This window comes from Porites lutea, chromosome 9 (genome assembly GCF_958299795.1).
Source record: "Porites lutea chromosome 9, jaPorLute2.1, whole genome shotgun sequence".
Lineage (NCBI taxonomy): Eukaryota > Metazoa > Cnidaria > Anthozoa > Scleractinia > Poritidae > Porites > Porites lutea.
In genome coordinates this window covers 5249608-5269918 of record NC_133209.1, presented here as the reverse complement: position 1 = coordinate 5269918, position 20311 = coordinate 5249608, and the positions used below count along the sequence as shown (strand labels likewise).

Sequence of the window (20311 nt, the reverse complement as noted above, 5' to 3'; positions counted from 1 at the left end):
GGGATGTTGCAGCATATATTTGCATCTAACGAAAATTGTTTACAAGCTATGAACAACCGAAGAAACAAGTAACATGTAACAACTGTAAACAGACATTTATTGACTGCAACATGACGGCAAAATTTTGAAAATGGTTTCGTACAAAAACAAATAAATAATACAGCGACATAAACCGAAGTCTTAAAGGTGAAACTTAACGTAAAAATCATGGAAAAATAACGAGAATATTCTGTTCCCCTACGCAAGATTCTCTAGATCGAAAACCTTTAGGGGCGCAAATATCTAACTCTGATATCAAATATATATATTCGCCATACAGTTGTTTCTGCGCGGGATACTACTTTTCAATGGAAAATTAAATAATATCTCTACTGCGGGAACAAAACTCAATATTATTTTCGAAAATGGCTGTTCTACGAACTATTCAAAGATTGAACAGGACGGAAGTACCTGTTAAAACCGGCATAAGTTAATATAAAATCAATGGAAGAAAAAAATTCGATCCCTTCGTAATACAGATTCTAAATCAAAACCAAAATCTACTTTAAACAAAGATGAAACTTCCCATTACCATTTTCATCAAGTTTGCTTATAAATAACGGGCACGAAATGCATCATTATATAATGTAACTGCCTGCTTTTTCTGAATAAAATCTCGTCAGAGTCAGTTGAAACTGCCTAATAACTTTGATCGCTTAAGTTTAACTTATTTCGCATCATTGTACTGACGAAATCTATTTCACCTATAATATAGCTCACTACAATAATAACATTTATATAATATTTTTTTCATGCATATGCATGAAAATCTTAAGTATTTGAAGAAAATGTGTTAGCATAAGAAGGAAGAACGATTAACGCATTCTCAATATACTTCAGTGTTTCCAAGGACTTCCACAAATAAAGCGACCGATTGGAAAACACAAAATTTGTTAATGCGGATGTGAAAGCAAGGCCTAGCTCAAACTTCGAACTTTTCATGGGACGAACTAAACTCTGATTTGGGTCGACCTAAATAAAGTTATGATCGTCTGTTGGGTCAGACGTCGAACTTGGGACGCGTCGAACTAATCAACTGATCAGACCAAAAAGCAATTTAAGCCCAACAAATTTGTAATTTATTAGTTTAGTTCGCCGTATGTGAAGATCAACGTTTGAAAGCGCTCTTTCTAGCGCAGTTGACGGATTTTCCTCAACTTGCCATGTCAAAAGTTGAAAAAAACGTCTATAATGAGAACCGCTAAAATGCAAGGCTCGCCTTACCCGGTCGGGTAGCAGCCAATCAGAAGAGCGGATTCACTCCAGCCCGCTCGTGGAGCCAGTTGTGTAATATAGGAAATCGATGAATTATCAGCTGCATTAGAGAGTGATGAATAAATGCTAATAAAGCCAAAATTATGAACCGAAGTTCAATAATATATTTTCCTGTCTCTATTGACTAACTCGACTCCACCACCTCCCCCAAAGGGATGAGGCGACGGCAACGAGGCTTACAGGTGACTGTATCGAGATGCGACGTAGGAAGTTAATGGCGAATATATCTTCTCCCTGTATAACAGTTTTCAATCGAGTGTGCAAGTCTTGCGAAGCAACCTCCACCAATCAGAAGTAAGACTGTGACATTGCCGCGCGTTTTTCCCGCGTTTACCGTCCATCCGTCTACACGTACAGACGTAATTCGAGCTCTGATTGGTTTGTTGGTTTGTTTGCTTCACTGGCCTAGACTGACTATTCCCTCACTTCTCTCGGGGGTAGTAAAACGAGCAAAATATGCTAGCGCGCGTGAAATCGCTAGCCACGAGGTAGGCCACACGCGTGTCGCTTTCCTCGCAAAGGAAAATGTTTTTACGCTCGCTTCGTGTATCGCTTATTCTACTATTCCTAAGGAAAACGAGGAAATACTTGTTGTCTGCTGTTTCGAGACTCTATTGAAAAATGTTGAATGAGTACTCTGTATAGCTGTTACTCCCGAACTATTTACAAAATTAATACGGAATAAGTATGAATGATTTAAGGTGAGACGGTATACATCACCACTGGATTCATCAGAAGAGCCTCTTTTCGTACCTGCAGAAGAAAAGAATCCAATAAGTTTGACAAGAAAACCTGTATTAAGCGGTTAACCCCGGAGAATGGCCCAGTGACTTCTTAACAAGTTGCAAAAAGAGCTTAAAGGAAGATGGTAACATTCAAGAGTGTCCAGCACAAAGCTTAACAGCAGCCCATAAAACGGAGCGAGTAACACCCATGCCAGGCTTATGTCACGGAGTTCTCACGGGCCAGTTTATTTCAGATATATTTTAGAGCACTCCGTCCGCTCCATCCGTGAGTCAATCAAAGTATAAGATATCAAAAAAAAAAAAAAACACTAAGCATCACTAAAAAATCATATATACCATTTTGAGGACTGTAGATGTTGGTGACTGATATTCTAAATTCGCACCAAAATCGTTCTAAAATAAACTGGTCGGTGAAAACGGTGTGACACGAGTACAGGGAAATTGCTCGCTCCAGGTTATAGACTCCTGATCTCAGAAGGATTTTCTGACTCTCCTTGTGCAAAATAAAAGGAATAGGGAATTTAATAAACAGAACGACAGCCACGTGTCACATACGTGCTAAGTGACCGATAAAGAGAGGTCAGTTTTACAGTAACTGAGGGAAATGGTTTCTGCGACTTCAGCCAGTGACCACATTATCAGCGGCTGAATACTAAATACAGGTTCCCTCAACACAAACTTGACTGTAACAAATCGTCTGCTAACTCGCAGACGTTCCTGTGTAGAAGGCTCTCGAATGAAAGCTGTGTGCGCAATGAGGAGGAAATTACAAACAAGTTTTCTTACGAGTGCAATCCATGAACTCCTCCCTCAATCTGTGCTGAAGTAGTCCTCTTCTCAAATTTGAGCTCTCCAGAGTACATCATAGATCTAAAACAAATCCACCAGTACGTTACGCTACTCAATGAGTCTCCAGATCTCTCCCTTGCCGTTTTTCTCACAGCATTGCAATGTTTATGCGATGTAAAGAAATTCATTCAAATAAACTACCCAGGGCCTTGGAACTGTCATTTTGCTTAGATTTTGGGCGGTCTTGAGGGATAAGAAGCGAGTCTCTTTTGCTCTTGTTCGTCTCGCGGCTTTGCCAGCTATAGACTGAAAAACAGTCGGTTTTTTTCTTCAAAATCGTTTAGCCTAGCGTTAGAGTCTCACACGCCCGAAGCGCGCGAGCCTCACGCACCCGTAGGACGTGTGAGGCGAGAGGAAAAAAGCGTCTATCGCCGGTCTGGCTCTCCGTTTTCAGACTCGCTCCAAACCTTTCATTTGATTGTTTGCAAAGTTGTTGTTTTGCTGATCTAAACCCGTTGTTTTTTTGGAGTTCTCGTTGCCGTCGCCGTCGTCGTTGCTTAAGCTTTCTGATGTCTTCCCTAAGCCAAACGTCAACTTGCCGCTTAGGCGGGGGCTTGAACCGCTCGGAAGTTCTTTTGGTTCCATTTTCCTTTATTTTTCTATGAAAGTAGCCGGGGGTCACACACATAGTAGCCGAAGGCCCCCACCCCTTAAAAAACGGCCCCAATTTACTGGCATCATGGAGGGTTGAAGTAAATACTCCTTTAGGCTCCCTGTGTGGCGCTTCCCGGGGCCGCGATGGCAGGCAAGCGCCACGATTCTGAGTGTGACAACTTGAAAAATTTTCTCCTACACAAGGGGTTCCATTGTTATTTAAAACCAGTTTTGAAGTAAGAACCAACCTTAGCTGAGTGAGACTCTTTGCTCCCAAGTCTTGGCAGCCGTGTTGAATCCCGGTGCATAGATATGGTGAAAATCGGTGGATGGAGCCCTTATCTGCCACTGATCCTGATACTCCTTGGGCTACTTTCACCTTGTCGTGTTCACTTCAAAAAAAATCAGTTTAACATTGATGTTAATTGTTTAACCTTAAGCCAAATACAATACTTCAGGAAAGGTGCCGTCGAGTCAGAAAAAAGGGAGGAAAGCATGGTCTCCATGGCAACCCAGACACCGCCCACCTGCAGGCACTTATCAACAGCATTGAGAAACTATTGTGTGGAGGATAAAGTCTGACAGACAAGTGAATGGGGCGGGGAGGAGGGAGGACTAAAAAACAAGCACATCAAGTAAACCTGCAATTAAAATACAAAACAGTCCCACAATGTACAACACCGGCCCAGTCTTGCATACAAGGGAGTTTAAGATGCTACGACGACGACGACAACGAGAACGTCAAAAAAGCAATAGGTTGAATAAGGCAAAACAACAACTCTGCACGTGCATCACGCATTTTTGTACATTTCTTTGCCGTCACTGCACAACTACGACTTGAAGGGCCTAATTTCACGTATTATCGACAACTTGAACATACGACGACGAATTTCTCTTTTCTCCCTCTAAACCTGAATTTCTTTCTTAAGAATTCAGCTCCAGGAACGTTTGCCCATATTGGACAAAGTGAGCGAGTTAAGATAATCGCACTGAAGTTTCAAAGAACGCGAAGTCACTTTTTAAGTGACGTTTCACCGCCGTCGCCGTCGGGGTATCTTAAAAACTCTCTACAACCTCAGAATGGCCAATCATTACAAATTTGTTAATTGCGTTCAAGAAGTTGTATCACCTGAAGTATCTTTGCGCGCCGCCCTTGTTCTCCATTGCACTTAACGATCCCATTCCTGAAAAGAAAACAGTGAAACCAAAATTATGTCAAAAATTCCAAGCGGGAAGGAAACTGGCTGGGTCAATTTTCGCAAAGACTTCTGGGACTGTTACTAGTCACAGGGAGGGGAGGGGAGGGGTGGGGAAGTACATGTACGATCCCAGAAGCAATTGCAGGACACATCTCGGCTCCAGTCTTCTTGTCGTTTCTAAACTTTCAACTCATCAATAACAACTGATAAACTCGGTAACTGATGAGAACACTTAAGGATTCTAAGATACTCACCTCTGTATTTTTTAAGTCTGACACCATCAGCAAAGAAATATTCGCCTGGGGCTTCTGTTGTACCAGCTAACAAAGATCCCATCATAACTGGAAAGTTAAGTAATACGATAAACCAAAATTTATGTCATAAAGGACATTAATTTGGACATTGTGTGTTAATTTTAATACCAAACCTTTGGGGGTTCTTGCTTAAAACTTCTTCAAAATATTATTTCAAAAGCTATAACAAACAAAGGAATTGTTTTACGTATTTATCTTCCCCCATTTTTCTTCCATCACTGCCTTGGTTTTCAGATACATTGAGTGCCCAGTGCTAAACCTAACGTAATATTACAGTGTAGGGGGCTTAAACACTGACGACGGCGACGGCAGCGGAATTGAATTCGTGATTTTTCAAACTTTGTCACGATAATTCCCACTCGTTTAAAATGTCAAACGTAGGTAAACTTCCCTGAAATTGATTTCTGAAGGACAATATTCAAAAGGGAAAAATAATTATTTGTCGTCGTCTGTTTACATCCTCCGAAAAATGTCACATAACGAAATTTCACATCCTTGTCGTGCAAAGACGGCAACGAAGAGATGTACAAAAACGCCTGATACAAGTGCGGAGTTGTTGCTTGTTCTTCGTTGCGGTCGCCGTCGTGTTACTAAGCTCCTTTATGTTACAGTCAGGGCAACATCGATTGGTAATTGAAATGTCACGTCCTAATCGTGCAATGGCGGCAAGGAAATGTACAAAAGAAAAAGCGTAATGCATGTGCAGAGTTGTTGTTTCGCTTGTTAAACCTATTGCTTTTTCTCGATGCTGCCGCCGTCGTCGTTGCTAAGTCTCCCTTATGTAACAGTCAGAGTAACAGCGTTTGATAAACATATCGTACCAGTTGATGCTCCCAAGCTGAGCGCTTTAGAAATATGCCCCACATTCTGAATTCCACCATCAGCAATCACAGGGACCCCAAAGCGTCTTGCATACTCCGCTACCTTGAAAACAGCAGTTGCCTGTGGCCTGCCCACTGCCATGACCTCCTGAGTGATGCATATGGAGCCAGCTCCCATGCCAACCCGCAATGCATCTACTCCGGCATCGATAAGGTTCTTTGCCTGTGCCGCGGTTACCACATTACCGCCAACCACTTGCAGATCTGGGTAACGCTCTTTTATAAACCTAGGTAGAGTGATTTGTTCAAAATAATCACCGGTTCCATGATAAAACTTCTAACAGTAATTTTAATAACTTATTTCCATCACTATAAAACCTGCAGTAGACTGAAGACAACTACTAGAGAGATTAAGATTCACGTTTACCGTAAACGGCAAACATCCGCCTCAATTTGAGAATTTGTCAGAATCGAAAATAAGCAGATAAAAACAGCCCCGAACGATTCCTATGGTTAAAACTGGCATAAAACTACTTATTTTTGTGTAGAAGCAATAAAGAATAAACGGAAAATGAGGGGAAAACTTGGTCACGTGGTACAAATTCACGTCTGCCGTTTAGCGTAAACGTGAATCTCTCTACTATCACGTTTTCCCGCCAAAATGATGCAAGTTCATCTGTGCGCACTATTTAGCCCGTTCCAGGCGCTCAGATGGTGGGGACGGCGTGAAGAGATGTGAGCACAAAAAAACAGCGAGGAGGTAAGGTGGGTTTCCTCCATTTTTTCCCGCTCTCTTACTTCGCGTCACACTCCACTATCTGAACCCTTGGAACAGGCTACTTAGTTTTGAGAAAATCTCGTCCTCTTTATAGTCGTCCTCGTTTTAGAATGTAAAGCAGTGTCGGATACAGACCTTGAGATAAGGGGGGGGGGGGGGGGGGGGGGTGGGTCCGCTCTCCAAAATATTTATTTTGGCCCTTCGGGCCTCAGTTTGGTCTGAAAATAAGTTGGGGGGGGGGGGGGGGTCGGGCCCACCGGGCCCCTCCCCTGGATCCACCACTGTAGAGGTCTATAATAATAATGTATCTCAGTAAAGTACATCACACCAGCCATCAGATTACTAAAGAGTGCATCAGTTAAACACAGTTTTTGTCGTATGCACCGTCATTACAGGGTGTTCGTCCTCTGAACACTCGTCATGGAGTCAGGTGCAAATTTCTCTTGGTTTGATTTTACAATGGGTAGCCATGGAAAAGGGAAACCATCAAGATTTCAAACCGCTATAATGATGTACTGAAACTCTGGTTTAACATTGATAGTCAGCTGTAACCATAGTCATCATCACTTGGCTGATGTATTGAAACCCTAATACAGTGAAACCTCTATTAAGCGGACACCTTCGTGTCTGCTTAATAGAGGTTTGAAAAAATTGTGCAATGTTCGCTAACGATTTACATTCAACGGTTACCCTGTACTGTGATAAAGTTCCACGTTGTTAAGAAAGCTATCCAGAGTTCAAGTTCATTACTTTTCATTGCCAACCGGATAACGGTCTAATCTCCAGTTTATTGACAGCTAAATGTATTGATTTATCTTTATTAATCGACTACAATACATATTCCCCAGAACGTAATCCAATACTGCTATTGTCGACTCAGTCCGGTGTCCGCTTAACAGAGGTTTTTCACAAAAGAAATTAGCCAAATACAATTAATTTATTTTAGTGTCCGTGTCCGCTTAATAGAGGTGTCCATTGAAGAGGGGTTCGTTATAAAGGGAAATATAAGACGGGACCCGGCTTTACCCTTAGTGTCCGCTAAATAGAGGGTGTCCGCCTAATTGGGGGTCTGCTTAATAGAGGTTTCACTGTAATTATCAGCATTCAGATTCTCTACACTTTTTTCTATACATTTCCTAAGGTACGATGAGGAGAATCTCTTTGATCAGCTGCTTAACCCTTTAAATCCCAAAAGTGACTGACATCAATTTTCTCCTAATAATATCAATACGTCAACCAGAGGAAAGGTTGTAAGAATTAATCAAATGAAAATTCTTTGATCTTTATACAAACTCTCTCAACTAGTTCTTCAAGGAGATGTAAAGATATCAGTATAAAGAATTTGTATGTGGATATTAGGGCTTAAGGGTTAAGATGGAATCTATCAGGAACTTGAGTGATTTTAATTTTCAGTGGACAAGAACCTTGTACCAGAATAAATTAAAGAATATTGCATTCTTTTTTACATTTTTCAAGGGTTAAAGATGTAATAAATCATCTGTAGTAACACCAAAGAAAATTTCTCATGGAAGTCCGAGAAAATGAATGTCAAGTTTCACAAGAATTGTGATTACACAGGTAAAATTCTGAAAATTTCATGTGAAAGATGTCATTTTGTGAAATTTGACATTGTTTTCTCGGGCTCTCACAAAAAGTTTTTTTTGGTGTTACTACAGATGATTTATTACATCTTTAGCCCTTGAAAAATGTAAGAAAGAATGCAATATGCTTTAAATTACTCTGGTACAAGATTTTTGTCCACTGAAAATCAAAATTACTCGATGTCCCACTGGATTCCGTCTTAATTTTCATGATCGACCCATTATTTTACTTAGCAGTGATATTTCTAGGAGAAATGTGATTGCAGTTGTGATTGGGGTTTAAAGGGTTAATACAGATTTCCAGCTTTATCTTTATACAATTGGCTGAATACTACACACACTGAGGAAGATTGGAAAGATAAAAATAGTGACCGTCTGTTTAGGGCCCCTTTTGACTCTTCCCAGCTCCTCTACTCTATTAGAAGTCAGCATGGCAATTACATGAGCAGTAACATTTGCACCCCCATGGTTCAGTGCAAATTTTGGGAAAAACTCATTAAGGACTAAGATCATTTTTTCAAGGACTTCTAGTAACATGAATTAGAGACCTTTAAAAATGAGTAGGTGGAGGGAGGTTCGCTTATTGTAATACCTTCCTTCATTAAGGCATGGTTCCATGAAAGATGAAGTATGCTGGGAACATTGAAATCATAAGAACACACTTTCATGATCGCCAAGAAAATTTGTGTACGTTGCTGTTCTTTCAATCATTCCTTTGTGCAAAACATTTTTTTTTAACGACGGTTATTTCTATTCAAGGAGCTTTCAAAAATATTCAAGAACTTCTGTGGAACATTCAAGGACTTTTCAAGGCCCGTGCAAACCATGACCCCTCACAAAACAGGTGCAAAGTAAGCTACTCAATCACATGCGTCTGTGAATTCTAGATCAAATTGGAATTTAAAAGTTTTAATCTACGTGTCTATCTAGTGATCTAAAATATTTGAAAATGTTTTACATGCTAGAATCCTACAAAAGCAATGTGTACACATCAGTAAAATGACAGTTTACCTGATCATATCTAACTGAAAAATTGAATTTCCTTGAGAAGAATCAATAACCACGACATCCAAACCACTCTGGACTAAAGCTTCTAATCTCTGCTTATCCTCATCTCGAGTCCCAATGGCTGCACCCACTGAAGTCAAAAAGAGAATTTGCATTGTGTAATCATTACATGTAATTATCACTCAATGGTTTAATATCTAGTTCATAGTTTTTATTATATCCTCTATACACTTCTTATTGAAGCGGTAAGAAGGCTTAAAAACTCTAGCGTGCAAACTGGCAATTTCTTTAGGGCACATTGAAGAAAAAGTTGAAAAAAGCCAAAAAAAAAAATTGTGAAAAATTAATGAAACGAACTGCTAGCGATGCAAGGAAAGACCACTTTCTTTCAGCACTGTATCTTTAGGTGAGCGTGGAATGGTTGGCAATTTACTTTTGAGCGTTTTGTGCTCCGGTTTTAGGTGTTTTGTTCTTTAAATTAGTAACATATACATTGCTAGAATCATGCGAGCAGTCTCTTTTTTGCTTTAAAATCTCTCAGTAAAAGCCGGGGAATGCAAGATATGGGCGGCGAATCAAAAACAGTTAATCAAGCCTTTTTCAACTGTGGGTTTCTCTCAAAAACAGCATGAAAAAAAGGGTAATTAGGCATAGGTGACAGTTGCTCTTTGCTATGGTTTTGTCTTGTTATGGATTCATATTTCTTTTTCAACCACATCAACTTGGCTACATTCACAACTGTAGCTATGTTCTCACTTTTCTGGAAAGTTTTTCACCTGGATCAAGCTTCTGTTCACACACAAGAGCGGTGATTTCAACGCAATTTTTGTAATAGAACAAGCTGCGCTATGCTGAACCCAACAGTGAAGCATATTACATATCAGATACTCTGTAGGTTCTGTGCCGAACTTTGGTGTAGTGTCAAAAGGTATTCAAGCTGTAGTGGAAGTGAGAAGGTCGAAACGAGGACTGGACTTCAGAAGTGAGGATTGGGATTTAGCGCAGCAAACCCTCTTGGCCAACCGCTCTGATATGATGTTTAATGGGTGTAAACAACTTGTTTCAGTTCTGTGCCATTTTTGTTCACACCATACTGGATAGGTTTTCCTGTTGGCACAAACAGCTATCTGTTATAGTGTGAACACAGCCTGAGTTACATGCAAAGAAAGATTCAATACCAATCAGGTCATTTTCTAGTATCTGCACACAATGCTCAAGTCAACTTTTTCTTCATGAACACCTCTGTTCGACAGAAACTTCCTTAAAATGGACACCAGTTGCAGTTCCTCTGATTTTTCAGTCAGTCTCTACAGAACAGATTCTTTGTGCCAGCTCCAACAGCATCCAGATAAGAAAAAGTTTACTGCACCATCATCTCTATGATCACAACCTCAAGGAAGCACCTTCCTGATCTGCGATAAAAACAGTACAATACCTGGCATACCTAACAGCTGCTTGTTGGCATCTTTAGAAGCCAGTGGAAAATTTCTGTTCTTCTTAAGATCTGTGCGGGCAATCAAAGATACCAATTCTCCCTTCTCATTAACGATCGGAAGCTTTCCTGTCATACAAGAAGAAGCATTGTATATTAAAAATGGACCATATACTAGCTTTCCTTTGATAACTGTACTCAAGAGGGACAAAGGGCCCTCTGCAGTTTGTCAGTAATGTGGTACAAAAATGCCAAGCTTGAACTTATGCTTTACGAAGTAGACAGTGGTAAATACAGCATTTCATCAATTGTATGTTAGGTATCAGGTCAGATTGTTAACCTTTTTTGCTCCTTTGCAAAATGCTGTTGGCTTCTTGAAGTGTCACACCATCTTTAGCAACAACCAGGTCTTCTCGGCGTGTCATCACCTGCATAATAATATTATATAATGCGCATCACACAAGAGGTTTGTCTCTTTGTTACCGAAATTAAAGTTTACCCATCAACAAATTCATAAATTAAAGGTAAAGGAAAAGGTATATTCAAGCAAAGTGCAAAAACACAAAGCTAAAGCTTAAACTGGTTTGGGTCGCCTGAATCACCAAGGAGTAAACAGGGTTCTCATTAAGTTCTAAAGTAGACAGGTAGGATGTTAAAGTAGATGGCTCGGCAGTCAAGTGCTGTAGGCAATTTGAGGCTTTCACTCTCTCCCTTTACACCCATTTTCCTCCAAAAGTAGGTGGCTCAGACCTCAAAGTAGCCAGATTTTTAACCAGTTGCCAGCACTTAACGAGAACCCTGAGGAGCTACTTGCCCTTGGATAAAAGGTAGCTTCACTGCAGGGTTAATCTAGCGGTGTATCTCACACGGTCTTATTTACACAGTGTACACCTGGATGAAAGGTGACGTAATGATTCCTGCCCAAGGATATGATGCAGTGGCAACGGTTAAACCAGGCCTAGAGATCTTACATTCCATGTTATAACTGTCCAGCCACTACTTTTCCATTGTGGGTCCTCTAACTGGGAGCCATTTGTTTTATTGAATTACTTTATAATTTCACAGACTGCTCGTATAAACTGTCGGCTGGCACTGGACATACACATACAATCCAAGTCCCCACAACGCCACATCATAACTGGGCAAAACGAAAGTCCCTGGAGGTGATTCATGTATGTACATTGTACTTGCACACAGAGCACACATTAATTTAGTGGACACTTAGCAACAACTTTATGTGCATTCAGTATAACAAAAATCAATTTGGATAGTAACATGTATTGTCCTTCAGGAATCCTAAATAGTTTCATATTTGCATCTGTTACCTCTTTTATAGGCCTGGACATGTCTGGTTCATGTGCGAAGTCAATATCTCGTGATGTGATGATGCCCACCAAGATTCCACCCATACGTCCATTTTCTGCAGAAAAAACAAATGGTTAGAGAAAATCACGATACATGCAAACAACTTGCCAGGAACAGGGATAAGCAATCATCCACAACTGAACAGTTGACAAGTGGCAAACCTAACCCCACCCTCCTTCTTCAGGAGATAGGGTGCTCAGTAATATTGTGGTCTATCTCTAACGTTATGATTGCTGTGCCTATCTATGTACATGTACATTTTGGCTATTTTAAAGTTTTGCAGGGATTGAACTGGGTTCGTGCTGTGTCAAAAAGCACTGCAGGATTGGTTTGGAAAAAAAAACCAGCTTGCTGAATGGAATAACCTAACAGATTGCTTCATGCTGCACAAGCCTTCCACCTTTTGAAACAGTTTAAACCATTAACTTGTACCTGTAATGGGGATCCCAGAGAACCCATGTTTGGCTTTGGCCTCTGTAACATCTCCGACACAGTTGTCAGGGCTAAGAACCAATGGATCCAGAATGAAACCCTGTTCAAACTTCTTGACCTTTCTTACTTCATTCGCTTGGAACTCCACAGAGCAGTTGTGATGGATTATACCAATACCCCCATTCAGCTGATAATGAAGGAGAAAGCATAGTCTTTTTTGTTTTGTTTTCATTTACCTAAGGCCTATATTAATATACTAACAAGTATAGTCAACATTTAATTCACATCCGTTAATTAACCTATTCTGCTTTGATGTTTGTTTGACATGTGCTATTCTGTTTAGAATGCTGATATCTTTTTTCTCAAATTAAAGGTTACAGTTTTATTTTCTCCTTGTATTTTAGTATGGTAATCAAGACAGTGATGTATGAGTTTCCAACACAAGAAGACAAAATTTGCACCAAAAATAAAAATGAACCACACGAACACATTACGTTCATACGTGTATTCTCAAGAAGGTTTGAGCAGAGAAAATATTGTATGCAATCACAATCATTTTAAAAATAATAAAAAAACACAAAATGCAGAGGACTAGAGAGCCTTAAAGCTATGTAAATGTGCAGTTTAAAAGGTACAAATTAACATTTTCGTATATGACCTATAATACTTACAGCCATTGCTATAGCCATGGAAGATTCTGCAGAGAGAAGGGTATAATGTGATAGAAAGTTAAAAAGTACAAAACAGCATGAACAAGATTGTGAGACTTCAAACATTTTTGTGATCACTACAATGTATGTCCATTGATGTTAATGATTAGAATAAATTGTCCAGTTTCGAGTTTGCTATGACCGCTGCATAAAAGAAGTGAAGAAGCATTTTCAACCGCTTACTCATTGTCATCAAGACAGCCGGAGACCATCATCATGAGGAGAAAGTGGGGGTGGATTGGGCACGTGCTTAGGAAAGACACTGGTAACATTACCCACTAAGCCCTACAATGGACACCACAAGGCAAGCGCAAGAGAGGCAGATCGAAGCACACCTGGCGATGAACAGCCGAAGGAGAGATTACGACCCTAAACCACACCTGGGGTACCATCTGGAAGCTGGCCCAGAACAGACAGGAGTTGAGGGCCTTCGTTGCCGCCCTTCATGCCAGTGGGCATTGTGCGGAGTAAGTAAGCCTCCATCTGAAGTTAATACGATCACACATTCCAACAAAAAGAAGACCTGTTTATTACTCTGTCTATTGTGCATTTTCAAATTTCAAACACTTACTCGCCGGAATTTTTGAATATTTTACTTTAAGTCAAGGCTAACCCTGTATGAATGTGTCGTTAATGTTTGAATTCAACGGTAATTTTTAATTTCAAAATTGGACTTTTGCCTTACCAGTGACTGTATCCATTGGAGAACTGACCAGTGGTGTCTTCAGTGTGATTTTTTTAGTCAGGGCCGAGGTTAAGTCCTGTAAGGTTTACAACAAAACAAAAATATTAATCCTGAAACAGAGTTCCAAAATATAACACTTAAGAAGAGAATTCACGTTAAATCTGTTAGTCTAGGATTTGATGCTTGTATACGCTACATATGATTAGATGAAATTGAAGGGGAAAATGCTCTTCAACAAAAGGAAAAGGAACCCGGATTAAAATTTGAACTCAGATACCGTATTTACCCGTGTATAATGCGCGCCCGTGTATAATACGCACCCTAATTTTTGACCACGTTTTTCTAAAAAAAAAGATTTCAAGATAAACGCCAAGAATTAAAACTTCCATGTTTCCATTTAATTAACAAGAGCTGGGAGTTCATTAATGACATGTTTACATGTTTACTTACTTACTTACTTACTTAAACTACAAATATCGCATGCACCGAGCACGGAGAAGAAACTGTTGTGGGGATTCACTCCCTTGTTGGCATACGGTTGCCAATTGCTGATATACTTCTCAGGCTGTTTTCTCTCTATAATGTACACGAAGGATCCTTCGTAGCTTAGCCAGTCTGAGTCTCAACATAGCTCCTAAGACTACTGTGTGGTGAGATGACACGAATCACTGCATCCACAATTTCATTTTCTTATTAATCACGTTTAGCCCTGAGTCTATTTGGTGCATTAAGGAAACAAAAGTTAGTTTCTCTGTTTGCCCTGGTTCGCCTGGTTCGCCGACGTAGTTTTCACTAACTGGCTCAATACCTCTTCCATCCCCTTTTTTGTTTAGGTACTCCGTCAGAAGATTGTTTCTCCGTTTTTACTCCTGAAGCTACTGGTGTTTGCTCTACCTCTACGAGGGGCGGTACAATGCCGGTCACAAAAGCAAGTACCGGTAGATTAAATCGGCTTTTCAAACATCTGGGTCACGCTGGATTTAGATTTTGTCTACATATAACAAATTAATAAACTCAACTCAATTCTAAACTATTTTTTGACAGTTAAGTAGCACAAAATTCAGTTTTATTCAAGTGTCCAGATTCAGACCTTCTCAAAGAAACCCAACCACAGATTTTGCTTAAAAATCAAAATTACTCCAAACACCCAGGTGGGTACTCTAAATCTCAAGCGACGGGGATGACTAAAGGATTTTTGGGGATTTGAAATTTTCCAGTCCGAGACTTTTTTGGGTAGGAAATTTTCTCAAGTATGTTTTGGGTGTCTTGATTTAAGAAGGGATTCTTTTTAGATATATTCAAAACAATCTGAAGATTTGTGGTAGCGCCTGCATATCCTGGCCATGCGGTTCTGCGAATAAAGTAAAACCAAACTTGTTTTGAAAAACCCTAATTTTTTGTGTTATATCATTTAATGATTTCTGGAAATTTTCAAGGCGCTAAATTCGGCATGGGATATTTTTAGGCTAATTTTTGTTCCAGGGATTTGTCTCGATTTGTTGGAAGCCCTACCTAAGGGAGTTTTTTGGGTTTGATTTTGGCCCCCATTCGATCATCCCCACTATTTGAAATCCAGAGTAAACCCCCCTGGGTCCAAATAGGCTCTTCTTTACACCACAGACTGGTTACTGCAAGAGATTCCACTCTAATGAAAAAAATCTGGAAGTAACTTACCACTTCATCAGCTGTAAAATCAATAAAGCCTGGGAGAATAATGAAATCACTGAAAAAAGACAACAACAAGAATTTACTGGAAGAAACCTCATATTGAAGGATCACATTTACAAGTGGTGTGTTAGGCATTTGAACAAATATTTATCCTATAGGGCCGAGTTGTTCAAAGCTGGGTTAAGATAATCCCGGGTTAGTGCGAGATTTGAATTCAGATTTGAAAGCTTAAAAGGCATTTCAGTTTTAATTCTTTTTGTCTACAAGTTGATTATTGGAAGCTCTAAAAATAAGGGAGAAAATTATCCGAGAAAATGCTTTTGAACGCAAGAAAAAGAAACCCGGGTTAAATTTAACCCCGGGTTAAGCGCTAATCGGCCTTCGAACAACTGGGCCCAGAAGGTTAATTTGCATAAGTTTTTAACCTAGATTTCAATCATTACAATACCGGGGGGTTGCCATGGAGGGTATAACAGGCTGATAAAGCTTCACTTTAATTGGTACACAAGTCTGATGGAGACAACCTTCTTCTACATGTACATGTAACAGAAGAAATGCAGAAACCATGGACACTTATCATTGTTCATGGAATTTTTTGGTTGATTCCAAAGGTAAAATAGCTCCTGCCTTTACTTGCAAGCCCATTATGAATAAATAAGACGTGAACTTTCCGTATAAACGGCACATTTCGTCTAAAATAAGATGCTTCTTATTTTAGAACAGCCCTTAACACCTGTTCTTAAATAAGACGCGTCTTAACTAAGATGAGAAAAATTTCGTAGAAAGGACCTTCGCGTCTTAAATAAGACCAAACGCATAGTACGCACACATTAATTTTTGGCGCACTACGTTGGATTGCTGTTGCTACGGGCAACATTCACATGAAAACCAGTCAAATACAGAAATAAGACGCAAACCATTTATACGAGCTGTTCTCGTCTTAGATAAGACATGCTCGTATAAATGGTACAGTTCGGGTCTTACTTAAGATGAGTCTTATGTAAAAAGCGTCTTATTTTTCCAGGTATAAATGGCCCTAATGTTATGTAAGCTTAATTAACTCTGGAGGAAAATAAAATTTTTGCTTATATAACAAACGTGAAAAAGTGCATGTCAAGAAAATACACTCCTTCCCTCTCACTAAAAGTCACTTTTGAAGAATTCATATTTTTGTCTTGAACAAAAATAACTTTGTGCTTATTTACATTTACTAAAAAGTTCGACCAAATGTGACTTTCCGCACGAAATCACGCAATCAAAATAGTATCAAAACCAAAATTAAAGCAGAAGTCATTGAAATGACTCTTTGCGAATAAAATTTAGAATTATTCCAGAAAACCTTGTTTAAACCATAAATGCGGGGAAATAGTTAAAACCTTTCTTCAACCTAGGGGACAAACGTGTATTTTAATAAAGCTTGCAAGAAAAAAGCTTGAAGGAGGAAAGCACAATGCAATGCAATCGAAACGAGCTAATTTCTTCATTGTTTGGTCAGCAAAATAATTTTCTCTGGTTTATTGAACAGATTCGCACTCATACCCAGCTTTTCCCTTCTTATATTTCACGAAAATTAACACGAAATTTCCTCATTTTATTGGAAAGTAGTGATATCTAGAAGAAAAACACAATTCACTCACTTGTAAGTAAGTCCTTCTCCCGCGTTGAACAGCTGCATGGCAGTCAAACCGTCTTGAGGAACATATCCAGTTCCTCCAGCTATCAAAAACTCGGCCATGGTGTTAGTCTGGTGCTGCATGTTTTCGCCCTTAAACATGAAAGAAAACGTGAGCTTGGGGAAGCTACAGCTCGGCCAAGAAACCTTGTTTTTTCTGGCATCAAACGGAACTGTTTGGTGATTCAAAATGGCCTCAGAGTACACGTGCGTGAAAATAACCCGAGGGGAAGTTGGGACCGGATGTTGGGCTCAATACATGACGCTATAAAGTGACGCTATATGCATGAGGTCATACATGACGTGTCCCACAAAGCATTAGTTCCAAAACGCAACTTAAACTTTTTGTCAGAAATCACGGCCTGTGTTATGCGTTTTAGATGGCAGGCGAAAAATATTTTGGCACTACATTTAAAATAAAGTTTTAGGCGCCGTTTCTTGATTTTTCTGAGTATATTTAATCTCGGTCCGCGGGAAGGTAAGAACTCACCTGTACGCGACACGACTCCCCCCAAAAAAATTTTAAACTTTTGCACGCAAAATGTAATCTTTATGCTTTTCATTAACACAATCATAGATCGATCCATCAAACTAAATTTATACAACTTATATAGTTTTGTAAAGATCGACCTTAACCTCCCAAACCTCCTGCTTATATTTCTTAGAGTTTGTAACGCATTTTTATCAAACTTTCACAGTTTCACTTAACTTAGTATGATGGATCGATTAATACATGAAAATGTATGTTTGTTTTTATGGAAAACACTCTAATTGCAATCTTGCGTGACATGACATCAGTAAATAATCCACTGAAACGAAACGTGCAACTGAATTTAAAATTCAAATCGGAAGTGATCCATTCAATTTCAAGAGCAAAATGTAAGTCGTGTTTTTTCTGTTTTCTAAAAGCGTAGAAGAAGTAACCTGGTATTAGAATTTCTCTGATATGTTACTTTGAATTTACGATGGCAAATGTCTCCCTATATTTTTACGTTTGTGGCTTGAAACTCGTGTGTAAAATTCGTGTTTAACCTGGGTTTGTAAGTGGGCGTTTTTCAAACACCATATCCAGGAGCTGTGGGAGTTCTTTCTTCTTTACGTACAATAACATCTGCGCACGTCATTTTTTGCCAACAACAGAAACAGCAGGATAATGGAGTAGTCACGGGTGCTAAAATAAGCGGTCCCATTTCTAAATTTTCGCCTTTAAAGAAAATCAGGCCCGTAGCTAGATAATGAGGTGGAAGCTAGGACTGAATCGACAAGAAAAAAGAGAGACTAGGCTGAATGCTGGATACAGCTGTGAGAGAGGACAGAATTTTTTTTCCCTAGGTGGTTGCCTAGCAACAGGCCCTCACTTTACATTGGGCGCGCGTTCTATTGGCTGTTAACATTGAAATATTGGAATTAACCAATGTATATCTGGGAATTTTCGAGTTCAAAATTTCAAATTCAGAGGCCTCCATTTTTTTTACAAAAAAAGTTCCAATGAGGAATTTTTTTTGAAGACTGCTTGCAGTCCGCCTTTTCTCCTAACATTCGACTAACTGAAAGACCGAGTAGGAAGCAGAACGATGAATCGATAACAAACAAAAATTCAAATCGAGTGAAAACCGGCAAAGTGAACATCACTTTATAATTTAGCGCGTTCTACAAGCCGGCCATACTCAGAGACTGATATATCGATTCTGATGATTTTTTTTTTACATATTGGCATCTGCAACCCTGGCTAGTTTTAAATATTTCAAATGTAGTGGCTACGATTTACTAATCGTGGCGAAGTTAGTTGTTGGAAAATATACTTAAAAGATATTCTGTATGAACTGAGCTCGTCAAAAAGAGAATTTTGAGATAACCTTCTGCGTAACTGAACACAAAAATTCTTCCTAGAGGTATGGCGATAATAGCTGATTCTATTGGTGCCCTGCGAAGTACGTTACAATCAGATCGTGAAGAAATGATTTGCCATTAACTTTTAAGAAAATAATAACTCTACACTCATCTCTCTCGTTCAACTTTACTCAGGCAAGATTTTAATAATTCTACAGTTTTTTACTGATTAATAAATATGATTGCAAAATCAATTGAGCTGTGACCTTTGTTTCTGCGCAGTTTTTTCACTTGCATGGTAAAAAGAAGAAATAATAATATAAAATGATCTGAAAAACAAAGGTTTACCTCAAGGCATCAACAAGACGAACAGAAAGCATCAAAGCGATTTAAAGAGGAAAAAAAATTTACCTTCATCTCCAATTGTTGTGTACTCGGTGAAATCTCAGCGAAATGAATGCCTAAGCACGCAATGTTAACAATTTAAAAGCTTAGATATTACCACTGAAATAAATTGTCGTTTTTTTGTAACACTTGAAGTATTATTTGTTTCTTACAACTGCACATATTATTTACAAAAGGTTGCTTTGTTCAAGACGATAATTAACTGTCTTTATAACCTAATTAATCCTGAGTTATCACTCGGTTAATTAGTCTATTGTTAAATGGAGATCGTTTTCTTTTTTAATTCATCGAAAAAAAGCTTAGGAAACTGGCATACCACACGAAAGCGATGATAATCGCACAGATAATTCCGGATTTTTTGTTTTTATTATTATTTTTTTGTTTGTTTTTTGCGACCCTTTGATTTAAATTTGGAATTATCCGGCATATGCCCAACTCGGTAATGAAAATAGTGGCTGAGTGCATACGTGAGTCGGGTTAATCAACAAAAATACATGGCTCAGTCGTAAGATGCATTGGCGATGAAAAACTAATTGCTGTTTGCAGGTTCTTTAGGCTCATTTATGTATTTTTCTTTTTACTAAGCTTATTCCTGATAATTGCAAAATTGCTTTTTAAGCTTGAAAACAATAAAACTTCCAACGGATGAATAGGAAGGCTACGCGCGGTTGCTGGAAGTCGAACATGCAATCGGGGGTCAGGAGTTGAAAAGACTGCACCCCTAGGTATTCAAATGATCCACCTATGTACTCGATGGGTTGTTGTATTAATACAGCCTCATGCTCCGATCAATTTAAAAACTGAAATGATGAAATGTACACAAAAATGATAATGTAGCCTGACGTTATCCAATCAATGGCGATTGGCTATTTAGAATCGCCTTTAATA

The 20311-nt window shown here is 39.1% G+C and overlaps 1 protein-coding gene across 3 annotated transcripts; it reads right to left on the bottom strand.

Annotated features, from left to right (window-relative positions):
• Positions 1 to 80: 80 nt before the first annotated feature.
• On the bottom strand, positions 81 to 17396 carry LOC140947508 (inosine-5'-monophosphate dehydrogenase 1b-like). 3 transcript variants are annotated; one of them, XR_012166979.1, is made up of 16 exons: positions 17154 to 17396; positions 15523 to 15571; positions 13849 to 13924; positions 13125 to 13150; positions 12454 to 12640; positions 11982 to 12076; positions 10997 to 11084; positions 10660 to 10785; positions 9228 to 9354; positions 5838 to 6124; positions 4957 to 5043; positions 4633 to 4687; positions 3752 to 3895; positions 2847 to 2930; positions 451 to 2067; positions 81 to 408 (listed from the first exon to the last, which is right to left on the bottom strand). XR_012166979.1 is itself a non-coding variant. In XM_073396625.1 (15 exons), the coding sequence occupies exons 1-15, from the start codon at positions 17288 to 17290 to the stop codon at positions 2046 to 2048; spliced, it is 1590 nt and encodes a 529-aa protein (XP_073252726.1). In that variant the 5' UTR covers positions 17291 to 17396; the 3' UTR covers positions 81 to 2045. The 3 variants fall into 3 exon arrangements, 2 of the variants coding, with proteins under 2 accessions (XP_073252726.1, XP_073252727.1); XM_073396625.1 differs by having other exon boundaries at positions 81 to 2067; XM_073396626.1 differs by having other exon boundaries at positions 81 to 2067; positions 10669 to 10785.
• Between the last annotated feature and the right edge of the window lie 2915 nt (positions 17397 to 20311).

What these genes read in the sequence shown, in the direction of transcription:
- LOC140947508 (XM_073396625.1), bottom strand. Translation starts at nt 17,290, where the DNA reads ATGTTTAAGGGCGAAAACATGCAGCACCAGACTAACACCATGGCCGAG. An exon ending in TGTCCAGGCCTATAAAAGAG is followed by an intron (nt 11,085 to 11,981) that starts GTAACAGATGCA and finishes ATTATTATGCAG; the next exon opens with GTGATGACACGCCGAGAAGA. An exon ending in GCAGCTGTTAGGTATGCCAG is followed by an intron (nt 9,355 to 10,659) that starts GTATTGTACTGT and finishes TTTTGACTTCAG; the next exon opens with TGGGTGCAGCCATTGGGACT.